This window comes from Vulpes vulpes, chromosome 1 (assembly GCF_048418805.1).
Source record: "Vulpes vulpes isolate BD-2025 chromosome 1, VulVul3, whole genome shotgun sequence".
Taxonomy (NCBI): Eukaryota; Metazoa; Chordata; class Mammalia; order Carnivora; family Canidae; genus Vulpes; species Vulpes vulpes.
The window spans coordinates 30,485,040-30,503,726 of record NC_132780.1 but is presented as its reverse complement, the minus strand read 5'-3'; the positions used below and the strand labels follow the sequence as shown (position 1 = coordinate 30,503,726).

Here is an 18,687-nt window from a genome sequence, read left to right as displayed (position 1 = left end):
TCACAGAGAGAGAGAGAGAGAGAGAGAGAGAGGCAGAGACACAGGCAGAGGGAGAAGCAGGCTCCATGCACCGGGAGCCTGACGTGGGACTCGATCCCGGGTCTCCAGGATCGCGCCCCGGGCCAAAGGCAGGCGCCAAACCGCTGCGCCACCCAGGGATCCCCTACACAATTTTTTCTAAAGAAGTTGATCTATATACCTTTACCTAGAAAGCAGATTCATATATATTTTTAAGTTTAAAAAAAGGTAAGTCATAAAATAAAACACAGAATGTGAGTCCATCTTTATAACAGAGCATGTGTGTACACACGTATATACGTGTGAGTGTATGTAAGTACACATACAACACATACATTTCATTTCTATAAACACCTAAAAAGTCATTAATAGACTTCATGGTCATTATGTTTCACTAGTGCTGAAAATAATTTCAACTCTTCATAAGCTTAAGTACACTAAGCACTTTTAATTTAAAAAATAGGTAAATTAAAAAAAATTCACTAATAATTTTCAAATTGTATTTTAAGGACTGTGCAAACAGTCCAATAACCCTGGTTTGTTGATTTAGTAATCATGCTTCTAACAGTTACCCCAGCATGCATGTACTTGAGAGGCAAACATGGCATGTGTGAGACTATCTCACACACACACACACACACACACACACACACACAATCTCACACACACCCGTGTGGCAATCCCATCCGGACAATGAGAGAGTGAATGCTCCCTTCTCTATAGTGACATGTCACTGCTTGAGAGCACAGACTCTGTCGTTAGATGGTCCTGGGTATACTTTCCAGCCCCACCATTTCATGAGTAGGAAACCTAGGGCAAGTCACTTAACATTTCAGTGATTCAGATCTTTCATCTGTGAAATGGGAGCAAACAATACCCTCTTTATTGTGTTGTTATGAGATTAATGAGAAAGGGCACCATAAGTATTCACTGCACTGCCTGGCACAGAAGACACAACACCAAGTGGCCAGTGGGAAACCACTTTCTCACCAACCACAGTCCCTGTATTGCCTGCAGAATTTTAGCCCTGGAGGGGACCTCATCGTTAATGGTTCCACACTTAAACATCCCACAGAGAGAATTCCCAAGCAACTCAAAACTTCCGTATACTATACCTACATCTGCCATCACGAAGGACAATGAGTGTGGGATTGGGGTCAGAATCTTCCTCAAATTAGCTCTGACATGCCCTAGATGTATGACCTGGGGCAAGGTGCTGTATCTTGCAGCCTCGCCTGGGAGGCAACAGTATGTTAGTATTTTTATTTATGTTATTGTGAAGATTTAAAACAACACAAGCGGATATATCCAGAGCAACTGGCATCTGGAACACAGAAGAAAAGTAACAACAACAACAAACAGCTCTAATTAACTCAGCATCTACCATGAGCTATGCATTTTTTCTCATTTTTATATCAACTCTGAAAGAGTGGTTTCACTACATCCCATATTACAAGCCAGGAAACTGAGATTCAGGGCATTGCATGATTGGCCACAGGATTCCAATTCAGATCTGCCTGACTCTAAAGTCTTTTTATCTACTTTGTTCTTCTCTTTTTGTTGGGGGTGAGGGGTAGAGAGAGAGGGAGAGAGGGAGAGAAGTAGAGAGAGAGAGAGAGAATCTTAAGCAGGCTCCACATCCAGCACCGAGCTGTCATGGGGATTGATATCACGACCCTAAGACCATGACCTGAGCTGAAATCAAGAGATGGACGTGTTTAGTGACTGAGCCACTCAGGTGCCCCTACTTTTTTTTTTCTTTCTATAATTCATTATTTATCTCCCTGTATTATCTGGGCAAGTCACAATTTCCTCTTCTGGTAAGCTCTTCTGAGATAATATGACCAATTATGTAAGCTAGTGGATGTGAATGCTTTGAAAACTGAAAACAATGTTTTGGAAACTTACAGAAACAAGAGACTTTTATCTGTGGGAATGCCTCAGACACCTTTTCCTCGGGGCTGCCATTGCTGCAGAAGGCTGCCACTGCTTCATGGTTCACTATTAAACACTCATTCCCAGGTGTGCAAAGACCCATGGGAAGGAATACTTACTGTATTAACTTTTTAACCTTAATGTGTAAGAGAATCATTAGATCATCCTCTTTCCTCTGGGGAGAGGTCCCAGGCAGTTGGGTAAACACTGGATACATAATGAGAGGGACAGAGGAAAAGGAGCAAGTGCCCAGAGAAAAGAGGAGCCCTGGAAACTTGACTCCTAATCATGGTTTTACCAAGGGCTGGCTCTATGGATCAGCCTCCTAAGGCATAAGCAAACCCCCTCCCACCCCCGCCCATCATCCTTTTATTCATTCACATTTCTTCCACAAACTTTTATTGAAGCACTTACTTTGTGCAAAACTTTGTAGGAGGATATAGTTCCTGTCCCCAGGAAACTTTTTCCCGATGGTTAGTTGATCCAATCATGTTAATATCCTTATGGTTATATGGGTTTAGTCTGTGTGTGTGTGTGGATAGATACTTAATTACATACGTAGATTATTCACAGTTCAGTCGTTTCCATAACGAATCATTTAAACAGCTCTTCTGATGAAGATGACCATTTTACACCCCTCCCACAAAGCCCAACATGCTGAGATGCCAACTACACCCCCTATACACACCTAAATTTAACTTTTGTTTAATAGAATTAGCACACTGTCAGAATTCATCAAGTACTAGTTATATAAAACTGCTCGTGGGGTAATTTTGTAGTAATTAAGTGTATAAGAGTAATTAAGAATTTCTCTGGATCTAATCATCAATCCCTAGTACTATATAAGCATTAATAACATCATGGCTGATACCAAAACTTAGTCCTGATTGGGACTGCTGCTGTGAACATTGGAAGAACGTGAAGTGCGCTCACTGGCTCATTCTCCTCGTATGTCACAACTTTCTCAGTGAAGACGATTATGCTCTGATTTATAATCAATCTTATTTGTCTTCCTGAGATCTCAAGGGGAATTTGTGACACATGCTTAAATCCTAAGCAATACAATTTCTAGACTTAACTACTTCATTTCACAACTTCACGTATGCAGATGTGACTACATTTCCTGTGGGACGGGGTGTGTTTATTGTCTCTACAATTTGCCTTTAAAAAAAATAACCTTTAAACATTTAACATAACCCCCCACAAATGACATCAGTCATGGCTGTAACCCATAGGACTCTTCTGGAAAGTACCATTACACAATCACTGTAAATAAACAGGAACTCAGAGGAAGAAGTTAAACTTGTAAGGGCCACCTCATCCATTTAAATATCAATGCTCTGAGATTCCTTAGGCTTGAAAGATAGTTTGGCTGTTTGGTAGGACAAGCCCTTTACAAAGTATTTTGTTCCTGGAGGCTGGCTGGTGGCTGAAAACCTTTTGTTTCCTGAGACGGTCAATGTGAACTGGGCTGTCAAGCTTACCATACCTTATTGAGGTGAGAAAATGCCACCACTGTCTTCGAGCTGACAGCTGACAGGGGCCAGCTTCTACAGGGACTGGGGCAAGACAGCTCTAAATCATGAGAAAAGGTTCCCCCTCTGCACTGCCACTGTCTTGCTATCAGACTGCCCAGGCTGGGATGCAGCTCCATGGTGTTCTAATGAAATCTAATGACTGGATCATGTATGATGGAAATCTATGTTAGTAACTGGCTTCTCCCGAAGGTAATGATAAGAGCAAGCGGTGAAAAGCATAGCAACCTAAGAGGCTGCAGGAGAGGTGCAGAACAAGGGCAGAACCCTCCAGAAAGCCTCTATCAGAAAGCCTCTATCACTGATTTCTGAGAGGTAATCAGTGTGAAGGATCTGAGAGTTCCATTTTGCAGATCAGAAAACTAGTTTGGGGACTGTTTGGCAGGCCCTGTGGCGTGTGCCTCTCCAATAAATGTTATTGACAGCATCGCAATTTTGTTAAGCCCAGCAATGCACTGAAATATCCTCCTTCCCAGACTCCCTCGCAAGTGAGGGTAGCCATGTGTCAAAGTTTGGGGTCTGCCTGTACTTCATTCTCCTCCCTCCTCCATGACCGAAACTGGGATGGGATATGGAGAATGTCAGCATCTATATTATCAACAGGAGGATGGAAGCCACTTGTTACATATGGCAAAGTGGGAAGCTGGCAGTGGCTGGCGCACCGTGGGCTCCATGGGCTGTTCCCCCCCAGCACTGTCTACTACCAGGTGTCTTGTCATAGAGGAAGAGCAAAGCCATACACTTTGGGAGTGCTGTTCTAACATGAGAAACAAATCTGGAAACATCTTGTGCTCTGTACAATGTGGACTGCAGATAACAGGCTCTTTGGGGAAATTTGGGATTGGGACAGACCACTCAAGATCTATGCAACCTTCTAACTATAGCAGGAACAACATAATCAAGAGGGAAACTGGGCAGCCAGTTCAATGCAGCTAGAGGCTCCTTGGTGGTTCAGAAATGCTCAAAAGTATTGACTGGAAATGTTGGCTTGCAGGAATGAGACAACAGGTGCTAGAACCAGCGTATGGGAAAGACTGATCTGCCAGCAGCCTAGGGCCATGCGAGGCCAGGTGCTTGCCTCTCTGGGGAAGGCGACCTTAGGGGCTGGCTCATTTCCGACTGTATTATAGGGGCTAGAGGAGCTCTTGCCTGTGCAGCAGCAGGGCTGAAAGCTTGTTTAATTTCCTTCTTTTTCTATTCCAGCTCCCCTTGCCTAGAAAAGACTGCCGGTGAATGCACACAATTCTGCATTCTTCTGACACCATTCCTCTAACTTACCAGTGGCATCTGAGTGAATCAGACTATTCAGTCATGTTGTTTGGGTGCTGTACTGGTGCGGTGCAATATAATCCCAGCAGTTAGGGTGCTACATTCCCACTTCTCCAATTCTGTTCCCTACACATGCCGTGGCTTACTTTCCTAAAATATCAGGCTGCCTTCTCCACTCGGTGGCATTATACTCATAAGAGCCCCAAATCCTTCTATGAGCTGGGCTTGCTGGTTCCCAGCCTCCTCTATTTATCTTCAAAACCCGATTCAAGAGTCATCTCTAGAAACACTTCTACGACACCTTCTTCTGAATAAATCAGGTGCCTTGATATTATTATTATTATTATTATTATTATTATTATTATTATTACTGCATGTGTCACCCCATTGATTAAATGGCATTCATGTTTGCCTGGCACAGGGACCAATAAACACTTGCTGAATTGAACTTGGCCTCTCCTTGATGGGTCCAGAAGCAGGAAGGTTGTGAAAATGCTGTTTTAGGAATTCCCATGGCATTCTAAGAGCCCAGAATGAATAGGGCATTTAAAAAGAAATTATCCATTAGTACCATAACAAAATGTACAAATATCAACTCTCAGGCAACTAATCCAGGCAAGATTCTGAAGCTTGCCCGGGCAAGAGAATAGTCCTAAAGAGAAAGAAAAGACTGCAGAACAAGCTTACATGATTGGAAAGAGTTGTTCCTATGTTTACATCTAAAATAAAAGACTAAAATGTACTTAAAAGTTGCCTTGGAGATGCCACCCAAACAGAGACCTGTAAATGCTATCAACATTCAAACATTAAAAGGAATGACACCTCATCTACCTTACTAATGAAGGTGACATAAATGGATGAAGTCGATGCAGAATCAACAAAGCTGAGCTCTAGTCCTGGGTCATTTGCTGGGTGAGGGAATCGAACAAGCAGTACTATTAATCTTTTCAATTAATGTGCCTTTTATGAAACACTCATTAATACTGCAATAATGTATGGTGACAGATGGTGACTATACTGATTGTGGGGAAGCGCAGACTTGTCAAACCACTATGTTGTACACCTGAAACATAACATTGTCTGTCAAGCATAGTTTGATAGCAAATAAATACACACACACACACACACACACACACACGTACACACACAGCCCACAAAGTCTAAGCTCTGTATCAGTTAACATGGCATGAGCAAAGCCAAATGGGACATCATTTTCTTCCTCATCTGTAAGACCAAAACCTTTTGAATTCTAACTTGCATGGCTCTGTGTAAGGCAACAGCATCTACATACAAGTATATTTCCCCATGGAAAGATGTAAATACATATTTATTTTGGTGGGCCTTTGACTCAGAAACACACAGATGGAGAACGTGGCTTGGAAATGTGGACCTCTTGTTAAAGATGCCTGTGTGCTTGGCCAGGAAGGCAGAGATGCCTAGACATTTTGTTTTCTTCTGTGTTCTAGTTCTTATCTCTAAAAATACACTGATGACATTTTTCTCTGACCTCTACGTACTGCAGAGAATACAGAGGATGGGGGTAACGGCACTTATGAAAGCCATGAACTTCTTGAAAGACAGAACACTTACTCATTGTGGCTCTCATATCTGCACGCTGACACTGTGCTTGGGGTTTTAAAAATCTAGTTTTATGAGGGGATGAAGTTCCCTGGTACCAAGATGCTATATGATACCACCCCGCAAACTAGTCCAACTAAAGCTGTCAATAATTGCAACTCATTTAGAAGATCTCCCTGTGCCTCCTTTTGCGCTCCCAGCACTGTATCACCTATTTGAAAAATATTAGATAAATTTGCTCCTTATCCTAAGGAGCCATTGATGAGCAATCCTCGTGCCTAGCAAGTTCCAGGAAAACATTTGCAGACAAAATGCTTGGAGGATGAAGTAAGGCTGCAACTGGATGCCCACTCCTTCATTCTTAGCAGTGGCCCAGTGGCTAAAGCCTGGACATTCCCTCTGTGAGCCCATCACAGCAGCTCCTTGCCCATCTTCTAAAAGAAAGTTATGTTTCCCAATTTGCATAACTCTATCCTGATCTCTTCCAGAAAGCCTTGTCATATGTATTTATTTTTAGGTTGCTGTTGGCAGTTTCTCATTGGCCAGGGGAATTTTTAACAATTGAAGTAAGAGTTAAAATAAAAAAGCAACTCAATGGTTTCAAGTTGACAATGTACTCATTATTCAACTAAAAAAGAGAAATATGGGAGAAGAGTCTTTTGCCAGGATGTGGTACAAAATGATAAGGTGGATCTCATTTTCTGTGTTGTCTTGTTTCATTTTGCATTTGTTAAATGAGAGAGTGTCAATCGTTTATTCAGTAAATATTTATTAAATGCCTACTTTGCACCAAGAATTATGAATTATATGTGCCCTAAGGCTAGAGACATTATTCCTATACTCAAAGAGTCCAATAAAGAAAAGGGAGGGAGAAGAAATAAAAGCATTATATTAATTAAGCTCCTACTCTGCATCAGGTGCTTTTCTTGTGGCCTCTTTGTAACCACTGATGAGAGAAGGTAGGTGAGACCCCTCAGAAGTTGTTCAGAGTCACACAGTTGAGTGGATTGGCATTTGTAATCGAATTGGTCTAATTCCAAAATCTCTTGAAAAATTTCTTCAGAAAGCAGAAAAAGAAGAAAACAAATTATCCATTATCCTTCCCATTATGATTAAAAACAAAACAAAATAGTTAATGTTTTGGAATATTTCCTTCCATTTTTTTGGCTACATGTAGATTAATTTTTGAATTTTTAAAATGTTTCACGTTGTAATCTAAGTGTGTTATATGGCCTTTCATTGGACCTATGACACCATTGCCTGAAATGCTCCATTATTTTTTATAGCATTAGAGAGAAAAATCATTGCCAGTCATATGATGCCACTGACTGATGCATGTTCAGACCTCCACCATGTTAAAATGTGAAGGGTTAAAGTCATGTGTGGTAGGATCAGTGCCCTACTCTGTATCCCTAAAAGCCCACATTGTCTACCTCCTGCCTGCAGTAAAGGTGGCTTCCCAACACAGGGGACCTGGATCTCCCCTATATTAGACAAGCTTTTTGTCTGGGTGAGGAGATCTCCCTCAGAGATCTCCTTTCTCACACATGCATTGCTTTGCGCACAGTTGATACTCAAGAAATATTTCTTGGTTGAATAAATACACAACTAAAACTTAAGAAAAAGGTTACCCGATGGAAAAGGATAAAAATTACCATACGCCCAAACAATGGTGGAAGCCCAGGTTCTGTCAGGGGATGAGGGTTTGTGTGATGGCTCTCAGCAAGAGAGGAGATGGATGAAGCCAGTGGCCTGGGCTTCTTAAGGTCTTTCCCTCCCCATAGCTCACTACTCTGTCTGCGTGGTCTCCTCTCTAGCTGTCCAGACCCCTACTGGGATGTCCTCACATACACCTCACTCCACAGCACTCCCTGATTCTGCCATCTTGGGAAGTCAGTCATGCTTATTCACACTCAGCTGAAATCCTGATTAAGATTTGGGGACACCACTCAGTAACATCAAATAACAACTCATGTGGAACAAACTCAGGAATTAGCAAGAGGCAGATGGAGGAGAGTCCTATTTTTCAGGAGCTGAAACTCTCGTTTAAATGGACAGTATCCCCTTCACTGCCAGCAAGTAAAAGACTACATATAGTCTGAGTCTATGTGATTTGACAACTCAATTCAACTTTCTATGAATGTTCACAAAGATAACTGCCTGAGTCAGCAAAATTGGTGTAAATAAAAAAAAGAAATTCAGCCAAACTTGGTTCTCCATGTATGTTCTAAGTTCAACCCCAAATCTTCACATTTTGAATACCACCATGATTTCTCTTGCTTTTCCTTTCCTCCTGTTCTTTCTCTCTGCATTTGCCAAGCATCTGTGTGTCTTCACAGCATGTAGAGAACTGTGCTAAGTTCTCCAAGAAAAAGAACAATGGGTCAGAAAATTCTGACCTCAGAAAGAAGCTTATACATTAATAGAAAGGCAAATGTTCCTCACTAAGAAGTAACTTAACAAGGTAGAGAGAGAAGAGTGCTATCTGAGCAATGCAGGTGATATGCACCTGGAGCCAGGAGAGATGCAATCCAGCTAGAACACGAAGGGAGGCTTCAGCAAGGAGGTGTCATATCACCTGGGCCTTGAAAGACGGAGCTTCTGGGGATATGGGATCTGTGGAAGAAGGGGTATGCCTGGGCCAAAGCACTCCTGTGGTTCTGCTTTAAGTGACTATTTACTGTTTAGGAAACAAGATGCTGTTGTTAGGGCCTATCTGTGAGGTGTTAAATCACTGGCCAGTAAACAGATCATCATCTTGGGCTGACTGCTCTGGGGTGTCATAAGTTATACCAGCTTAGGGCCAACACCAGGAAAATGCTATGAGATTTCATGCTGATGAAGTGTGACATTTTAGAGGAAAGTCATAAAAGCCAAAGCTTGGTGTGTGCCCGAATCGAAGGAACCCAGCACTGGTAACGACGGCATAGTATCACTTGTTGAGACTCAAGGGGGCTGTTGGCTCCCCACTTACCGTGGACATGGATTCCGTTTGGTTGAAAGGAAGAGTTTGTTTCCGGCTGGTAAGACTTCAGGTGTGGCCCGCCCGCAGGCTGCTGGGTGTGGGGAGGCTGTGTTCTCTGCATTACTGAAGAAGGAGCTGGAACCCTCCGGGGGCTGATGTGGTGAGGAGATGGGACAGAAGGTGCAAACCTAGGAAAATGATCACAAAAGGAAGCGTGAGGGGCACGAAGAAGTAGGAGCAGAGACACACTCAAATTGCCAAATTCTGATTTGCACCCTGGCTGGATAAGAGCATGACAAGAAGCTCTCAAAGGGAAGTGCTGAAGACTTTCTCCCACTTTAACCACTGGCTTCTCAAGTGAGAAACTGAGGGGATGAGGCGAGGTCAAGGAAGGGAAAATATAGTCACAGTTTGGGTTTGTCAAGCCTCTTAAAATGCATTTCAAATACTCTGGGTTTGGTGAAATGCAAAGCACATCTTTTGCCAGGCCCCCTTTTCTGCTAATTTTTAAATTCGTTTGCATTTTAGGGGAAATGTGATCCTTATGTTTCTGATTCATTTACACTTAGCTCATAAACATTTTGTTCTGTGAGACATATCTGAGGTCCAAGAAGTGTTACAAGTCTTTATCATAAGCCTCTCTCATCCTGTTCCCTTTAAACAATACAGTTTCTTTTGCCAAGAATGAGTGAAGCTAAACCTCAAAGGTCAACTGTGGTTTGAGATCCAGAACCTATCTGCATGGGCTCTGTGCTTGGCAAAGAACACTGCCCAGAGCCCAAGAACAGCGCAATGTGGGATATCTTTTGCAGCCACGTGTGCTAATCACAGTAAAGCTACCGGCAGTTTTGGAGGAGGGACATGCAGATAGAAGGTGACTTGACCAACTAACCTGAGACACCAAAATTGATAACTGTCCACCAGTCTTCTGATTGTGAAGGGCAATTAGCAGGGTCTGACTCCCTGGGTCTAAAATGACTTTCTAGCACTTTCTAGGGTGTTGTTATGAGAATGGTGTTCAAGTTTACCAGTGTCTACATGATGGCCAGGTCAGTAGGGTGCTGGCACAGGGAACCTGTCAGAGCTGTGAAATGAAGTTGACAAAATAATCGGGGAGCAAACTGTATCAGCAATGAATTGTTTGGTCTCCACTAAAAGGCCCAGGAAGTTGAGAAGAGAGGTATCCAGAAGAGGCTGAAACAAACTGGCTGCATTAGGATGCATCTTTTCACTTTGCTGCAAGAGAACAGTAACTGAGTACCCTGGGCCGGGCAAATATATATTTTCCAAGTGTATCATCTTAATTGGAATTAGCCTGGAAGATGTACTCAACGGCCTGAGAGAACACATCGCAAATGAACCCTGGCACTACCCTGAGAACATCTAGTAAAAACTCAAATGCCAGGATTCCTCATATGGAGGCTATTTTCTAGGGGAACATGTCCCTAATGTGGCTGGCAATTCTCTCTGAGGTCATGGAAGGGAGCTGAAGAATTGTGGGATTGCAGGCTTTTGGGCTATGAGTCCACACAACCACACCATCCCAGAGCCCTGTGGGCAGGAGACCCCCAGGGAAAATGGGGAGGACTTGAATTGGAAACAATCTATGTCATGGCATCTCAATTCTGGGTTTGGGCAAAGCAGCAAGAGCCTTGACTTGCTTCCTGATTATATTTTTTCATCTGGGAATAAAAGACGCCAGCATACTCTTGATGGTTTTCTGGTCTTTTCTCTGGTACTTCTGCCACTTTTCCTGGCTATTGAGGACTGACAGGGCGGAGATGTGAAGTTGGGGCCAGTCACAGTATGTAAAAGCCTGATCCTGATGTGGTCAGCTTGATGGAGGAGATGGATTCTATTTTTACAATCCCTCACCCCCAGGCAAGTGAGTCTGACTCATAAAAGAGGGTTTGATTAACAAAGATAGAAAAGGTAGATGGGGAGGGGAAGGAGGCAAATATAAAATCAGCAATATAAAATCTTACCTCTTTGTAATTTGGGGTGATCTGGTTATAGAGTGAACCATGATTACTAGCTATAAAGGGGAGATTTCTCAACTAACTTAAAGGACAGACTTCATTTAGGAGTCATCTAGAATGTAAATTCCATACAAGAGACTCTCCATCTAGATACAGATTATATAGCTACATATAAATTGTATATCTACATATCTATCTAAAGAGCATATAATTACATGGTAATTATAAATCATTGTTATCTATTCATTCACACAAGTTCCAATTGCTGGCTGTGCCCTCTTGGCTATGACATATTATGTAATGTAGTAATGGTGAGCAAAGGAAAAAATAGGTGGTGGTATCACACCAAGGGATTAGTAATGCTTATCTCAGAGATCTGGAGAGGAGTAAACTATACCTACTGACCATTCAACTGACTCCACATTTTGCTTTTTGCTAATTCAGACTGGATTTTTCTCCATGTTACTCAAATAAGTAAGATTATATGGTATAAAGTTAATGTAATTTTAAAATACAGTGTGTCACTTCATATAAAGTACTAATAAAAACTTAAACATACATATTCTAGATGAGATAAATGTACACTTAAAAAAGGCCTTGATTTGGAAAGGAAAGCACTGATACAAAAATTTTAACTTTTACACATATAGAGAAAAGATGAAAAGTGACAAGATGTGATTACAGTTATCTAACAATTGCCAGCAATAAGGAAATAAGTAAGAACTCAGTGCTAAAAAAGCCCACCACAAGAAATGAATGTAGAAATGTGACTGATTTTCAAGTACAGCACTTAGATTTAATTTTGTTATTGCTGACAAATGGTACATAGTATTTTATTGAAAAATCTCTCACAATCTAATTTAAATTTATCTTCTATAAACCTGGTTACATGTTAACCAGGTCATAGTAGAATAGAATTAGCAAATTAAAATCAGAGGTGAGGGGGTAGGAGAGGAGTGCAGAAGCGAGGGAGGCTCCCTGTTAGAGGAAAGGCCCTGCCATCATCCAAAACAGTCACTGACAACTCGTAACAAGGCAGATGCCAGAAACATTTTATAAAAAAAGCCAAAAGGACTCAAGAAACTTGAGTGGTTTGAAGCCATGTACTCCAGAAGCAAGCAAAAAACCAGGAACATACACACTTAAACAGAAGCTCATTAAGCCAAATGATGTTCTTACTGTTACTGAATCCTATTTTCTTAGTATCCTCACTGATTTTCCAACCTCGTTTTTAACAGGCATACACATACACATACCAAAATGAATAGAGTCTGAATATTCTGCCTAAAACAGAGAGGTTTTTTTTTTAATCCAAAGAGGGTAAATTAAAAACATTTGATGCTAAAATAAACAATTGTGATGTGGAGTCTAAGTTGCAGTGATTTACAATTTTTCTCCCACAGAATAGCTCATCACCCATGACGTCAAGGCAAGGTGACGTCACTCTAATTCATTCTGAGTTACGGCAGTGTCCAGGAGTCAGAAGACAGAATGTCTGAAGTCTTCCTAGGTCCAACTCTGTCCCCCAGCTGCTTATCTGCAGTTGACATTTCACAGATTTCATTCAATGTAGCTTACCAGTCTCTTCTTTGAAACAATAGAAGGTTGTTAATATAAATATGCACACAATGGGCTAGAAATTAGAAAGAAAGAAAGAAAGAAAGAAAGAAAGAAAGAGAGAGAGAAAGAAAGAAAGAAATCACTGCTTACCAGAAACACTTCACACAAAAGCTAACCAGAGAACTGAGTCAGTCAACCATTTGTACTCCTTTAGTGGAGGAGTTTATAACCTCAGCATGAGCCACGGTTGAATGGTTTGTACCTCTCCTCCAACCTCCTGCCAAAAAACCCAAAAAACAGAACAAAAAAACAAAATAAAGACAAAACAGGGAGGAAACAGGTTTTAAAGGACTCATAAAAAAAATATCTTCTGAAAAAAACCCACACAACTTAAAAAGGCTTCTGTAAATATATATCTATATATATAGACCTTAGAAAATGTCTGATTATTTAGGGGGATTTAGTCAGTTTCACTCCTCTTCTGTGGCCCCACTTCCACCTTCAGCTCACACTGAGCTTTCCAACCTTGCAGGAGGTAGGCCATAAGCAAGGAGGTCATGTTTCCTGTTAATGTAGTACTCAGAAACAGTCTTAGATTATTTCACAGGACAGTAGATCCCGATTGAGACATACAGAACTGGTGAGGTTCATAATGCAGTAAAATTACAAATGGCAAGAGGAGATGGATATCACTGAACACCCACTGGGCTTGGATTCCGGCTCTGTCCCTACTAGCTAGATAATCCCGAATAAATTTCTTGACATTTCCCAGCCTCAATTTCAAGTATAAAATAAAGATAATCTCAATGCCTACTGGGGATCATAAAATCTGAGATAACATATTCATTTATTCATTCAAGAGATATTTATTGAGCACTGACCCAGTGTGTGGCCCTGTTCCCATCACTAGGGACAGAGCAACACATGACATACATCCCTGCTTCTCTGGAACTTACATTCTGGGGAGAAGAGGCAGGCAATGAACAAAGTGAAATAAGCAAACTATATGTTGTACTGAGGAAATGAGTACTACGGAGAAAAATCAATAATGGGAGGTAAGGGGTGGGGGTGGATTATGAACAATTTTAAATTGGGAAGTCAGAGATTTCCAAGTACTTTAGACAAAGTCTGACATCTTCCAGATGATCAGCACATGTCTATAGAGTAATCGCCCTGAATGGAACGTATACCTAAGGTATCCCTGACATTAACATGTATACAGTGCTTGAGAGCTCTGTAAGATTGTAACTCCAGCACTGCATTTGAATTTCTATAGAGTTCTTAAAATAAAACATCTTAGGACTCTTTTCTCTCTTGGCCATTCAGATATGGAAACTAAGGCTCAGAGAAAGCAAGGAATTTACTCCTCTGGCTAATTTTCCAATTCTAAGAGCACATAGTCATGGCCTTGTGTAAGAATCATTTCTCAGCACTGGTCTTCCCCCCAGAGTATCCTGAGTTCACAAATTCATACAATCATTATTATGTTCTAGCTGAAAGGTAATGGGGTAGCCTTATTTGGATGAGATGAGGCAGGCCCAGAGGCATGAAATGATGTGCCCAGTCACACAGCTAGTTCTCCAATGCCACTTTATCCCAGGAAGGTAAGATGCTCTCTAGTGGAGGCTCCAGGCAAGGTGGAGGGGAGGATGAGGGAGGGTGGTGGAGGACTCCTGTGAGCATCTGAGATTTGGAACCCTATTGCCAGCTGGCAGGGGAAGGGTGTGAATGATCCACTGCCTTGAGGAGACCTAGCAATCAGCTTCCCAGTTTGCTTTGGTGAACTTGTTCACTTCTGCACTAGAGTTCTTTGTGCCTAAGCAGGCTTATACCTTTAGTCTTTCCAGCTGGCTAACTCCTTTCAAATAATGCTCTGTCTCCTGTCTGTAAGTCCAAGGTATTTCTATGTCAATTAACAACTGTATTTCTTCAAACAGTATTTGCTAATAGACCATTTTGTAGGTTAAGCATGTCATAAATGTGTCTTACTTTTCTTCATTTGTGCTGCATTTGCAAACAGTTCTAGCAAGCAACTTGGGGCTGTGTGCTTAAGCATAGCTTTGGGGGTTAATACTTTGAAAAGAGGGGCTTCCATGATCAAGTAGATTAAATGTCAGTTGATATGTGCTTTGGACCGGTCTTTTCTCCCCCTCTCTCTTCCACAGGGGTTGCAGACCTCCCAAAGAAGGAAGAATGCATCAGAACAGCTTGTTTCATTGTATTCACATGAAAAATATTATTGATTTGCTGCTAGGGAGTAGAAATAATGGATACAAACTGGTCCATGGTGGATTTGGGAAGGCATTTTTTTATCCCCCAATGAATTGTGGTGGTTTTTAAATTCATCTGTGAAAACTAATCAATAAAAAGTGGCTTTAGCCGTTGGCCAACTACAGAGGAGGAAAAAAGGAATCCTTTTCAAAACCTAAAAAGAAAAGCACAGTTTTAAGGATTTCACATCTGATTTAACATCTAAAAAAAACCCCCCAATGATAATACCCCACTTTGTATAGCCAGACAGCACTCCATTTTAGTAGACTTTAGTGGTCTTTATAACGATTTATGAATCACTTCATGAATTCCTGGCTGACTCATCTGGGTGACTATAGTATCTACTTATACTTCCCTTCTGTCTCACAAAAGAGACACTTGGATTCAGTTCAATCCAGATTTGTCCCCGAATGAATCACAGCACGTTACTGGGGGAACTGCAAATTGAATTCTGCTTCTGAGACAATCAAGACCAGCTTTCAGTAATGAAGAAACAGCCGCTGGGAAGTGTGGGTAATTGCAACACTGTCCATCTGGGCAGGACTAAAGCCCGCCAAGAGCTGTAGGTCCGTCCGAGGATTCTGTTCCAAACTACTCAAAGAGCTGAATCCATCTCCTGCAAGGGCTTAGTGTTTTATTCTCCTCACGAGAGGCTAGGTCAATATTAACTGCAAATAATTTATCACATTGGGTAAGACCAAGACTCAAACATGATTGCCTGAGCCTCCACAGACCATGACAGAATGAGGGCTGTGAACTGGCTGTAGGTGAAATGATCACCAAGGATTTTTACAGAAGGCTCACATGTAGATTTTGATGAGAGCATTTGTGGGAAACAGGATAGCATGTTCTGGAGGACACTTCTTGCACTTGGTTGGTGGGGGTTGGTCCCAAGTCCAGAAAACAAAGCCATCAATGCCCAAGGCAGAGGAGTGCATTTTTTTTCTGATATAGACCGAAATGGGGCGGAGGGCACCACAATCTCTCCCTCGCTGTGAAAATGCAAAGGGAGGGGAAGAGGACACTCAGGATATGTCAGGGAAATGAATTATGCAGGACACATTTAACCAAGAGCTAGGATTTTTTGGAATATCTTGACTGAAGAATTGGCTGTGACTCTGTTGTTTGTCTATTTCAGAATCCGACGTGATGGGGAGAAAGGGAAGAAACGTCTGATTCTGCCAGATTCTCTTTACAAAAAAAAAAATAAAATAAAATAAAATTCACCAACCAGAAGAGAATTTATCCAGAGTGGTCTTAGACATTTGATGTTAAAAATTCTGCCATAAAAAAGAAAACCTTTTGGAGTGAGCTCATCCTCTGGGCAGCTCTGAGCAGGTCAAAGCAAGGGGATTAACTCAGGGTCCTGTGGCAAAGAGAAGACTCTTCCTCTTGTTCAGCATGGCATGTTAGGCATGGAGTTCAGTCTGCTTTGCAACGGAGTGTATTACATGAAAGGAAAACACTCAGGAGTGAGTGTAACAAGAAAGCCAGCTGGGAAATGAGGGGGAAGAATGTTGTTTTTGTCTCAACATGAGAAAGGGAGGCACAGGTATAGGAAAAAAATGGCCCCTTCCATGTCTTTCTCATGGTCTCAAATTGTGAACACGAGTCTCTTGAAAACACCAGAAGAACTTTTAGAATTAATTTCAGATGCAGTACTCCTGCCATGTATGGCCAGGTGCCTTTGAAAGTCACTGCCAAATGAGACCTTAAAAGTCAATATCATCCATAAATTTGAAAGAAACTAGCTGGGTGATGGTTCGGTCAGTAATAACATGTGCTGTTTATGTGTGATTTTTTACTCTTCAGGATGTCAGGTTACTACTGTAGTGACCACAAAGGGGTTTCCATGCCTTCCCTTGAATACAAGGCTCCACATTTGGTTAGAGAAATAAACTGGGGGAGACTACATCTATTAAAAATTAACAATCAGTCGCCTGGGTGGCTCAGTGATTGAGTATCTGCCTTCAGTTCAGGCTGTGATCCTAGGGTCCTGAGATCGAGCCCTGCATTGGGCTCCCCACAGGGAGCCTGTGTCTTCCTCTTCCTATGTCTCGGTCTCTCTCTTTCTGTGTCTCTCATGAATAAATAAAAACAAAATCTTTAAAAATTCACAATCAGAGAAGGGCTCTTAGCTCTTAGAGATGAAAAGATCATCAAATACTTGGATGTTTGCTACCATTTTGTATTTCTAGCTCATCCAGTCCTACACAAAGATAAGTATTTAATAAATGTTGGTCGTTGCTATTGAGGAATTCTTCTGTTGAACAGACCCCAGGCTCCACAGACTTAGCTCCTAACTCGGTGCCTCTTTTTGTGTCCAGGTAGATGGTACCTTTGCCCAATTGGAGCTAATACCCAGCTGGATACTATATTTGCCCAGAGACCACAGTTTCTTTTTCTGAAGAGAGACCATCTAATTCAAGAGAATGATTCCAATTATTGACTCTTGGGAAGATGATTAAATCCTAGAAAATTGTTTCTCCCTGCAACTAAACAAAAAAGCAACCAAAGACCATGTTTCAGAAAAGGAAGCAAAAAACCTCTGTCTCGTGGTTTCAGCTCACCCTCATGGTCTCCTCACCACCAACAGGCAGTTTTTCCACTTGCAAAAAGATGTACAGTTCCTTCAGAGTCAATCCCCCAACTGCCTCCCATCCAGGAGATAAAGTTGATTTCCAGGTCACATTAGAAAGGCTTACAGGCTTTCACTTTGGGAATTCTGCCTCCATATGAGGTGCTGTTTTGGAGAAAGCCTAGGAAAGGAATACCCTGATATATCTGAATAACATAATGGCTTAGTTTGAGCTCCACGCTGCTTCATGCTAACACACTAAAGTAGAGGTTGCAAGAAAAGGAATTCTATTTTACCTCAAGCCTTCCTTGTTATTGTCATGACTCACTTTCCTGACTGAAAATCCAAGGGGACTAAAAAAACATCATCTTGGGCTTCGCATGAGGTAGATTTGTTTGGAATGTGGGAACAAAATAAAGATGGCTGATTTGGCATTCAGGGGTGAAATGAATGAGACCTCTTTAAAATGAAAAACCAGAGCACTTCAAAATTAAAAATACATGGAAAACAATCTGATGTGAAGGAATATTTGAACCATGAGTCAAGCTGTTTGTCTGGTGGAGTGACATGCATACGCTCACATCAGCGTCTCTTGCTTTGCTCTGAGGTGATGCAGAGGACAATGTGCAGACAGAGAGAAGAGCTGCAGTCACCTGCTCAGGGTTACTGTTACTCTTCCCAGAAACCATAAAGGAATCATAGTTGTAGTCCTCCCTGATGTGGAAACAAAGGCAGAAGAGAAATTATTAAATTTTCTTACTCCCTACAGCCCAATGTCAAGTCCTTGAAACAGGCAGAGTGACCTTCCTCTAGGGACTCAGCTGCCTCGATGTTGATATTCTGCTGAAGGCAAAAGGCAATGTTAGCTGGATCCCCAGGATCCTATGAGTCTACTTTCACATATAAAATTCCTTTACAAATTCCCTTTATCTGTAAACCCCCCAAGATAAGTGTTGGCAATCATCTCCCAAGCATACGACCCACCGATGTACATCTAAA

At 41.7% G+C, this 18,687-nt stretch overlaps 1 protein-coding gene across 6 annotated transcripts in view; it reads right to left on the bottom strand.

The window, feature by feature from the left end:
* The window catches only part of GLIS3 (GLIS family zinc finger 3), a 598,942-nt gene that overhangs the window by 19,898 nt on the left and 560,357 nt on the right, over positions 1-18,687 (bottom strand). For all 6 annotated transcript variants that reach the window (XM_072761706.1, XM_072761710.1, XM_026001604.2 and 3 more), the window contains one exon: positions 9,310-9,488. In XM_072761706.1, coding sequence (XP_072617807.1) covers positions 9,310-9,488 — 179 coding nt within the window. The remainder of the gene's footprint in view (positions 1-9,309; positions 9,489-18,687) is intronic.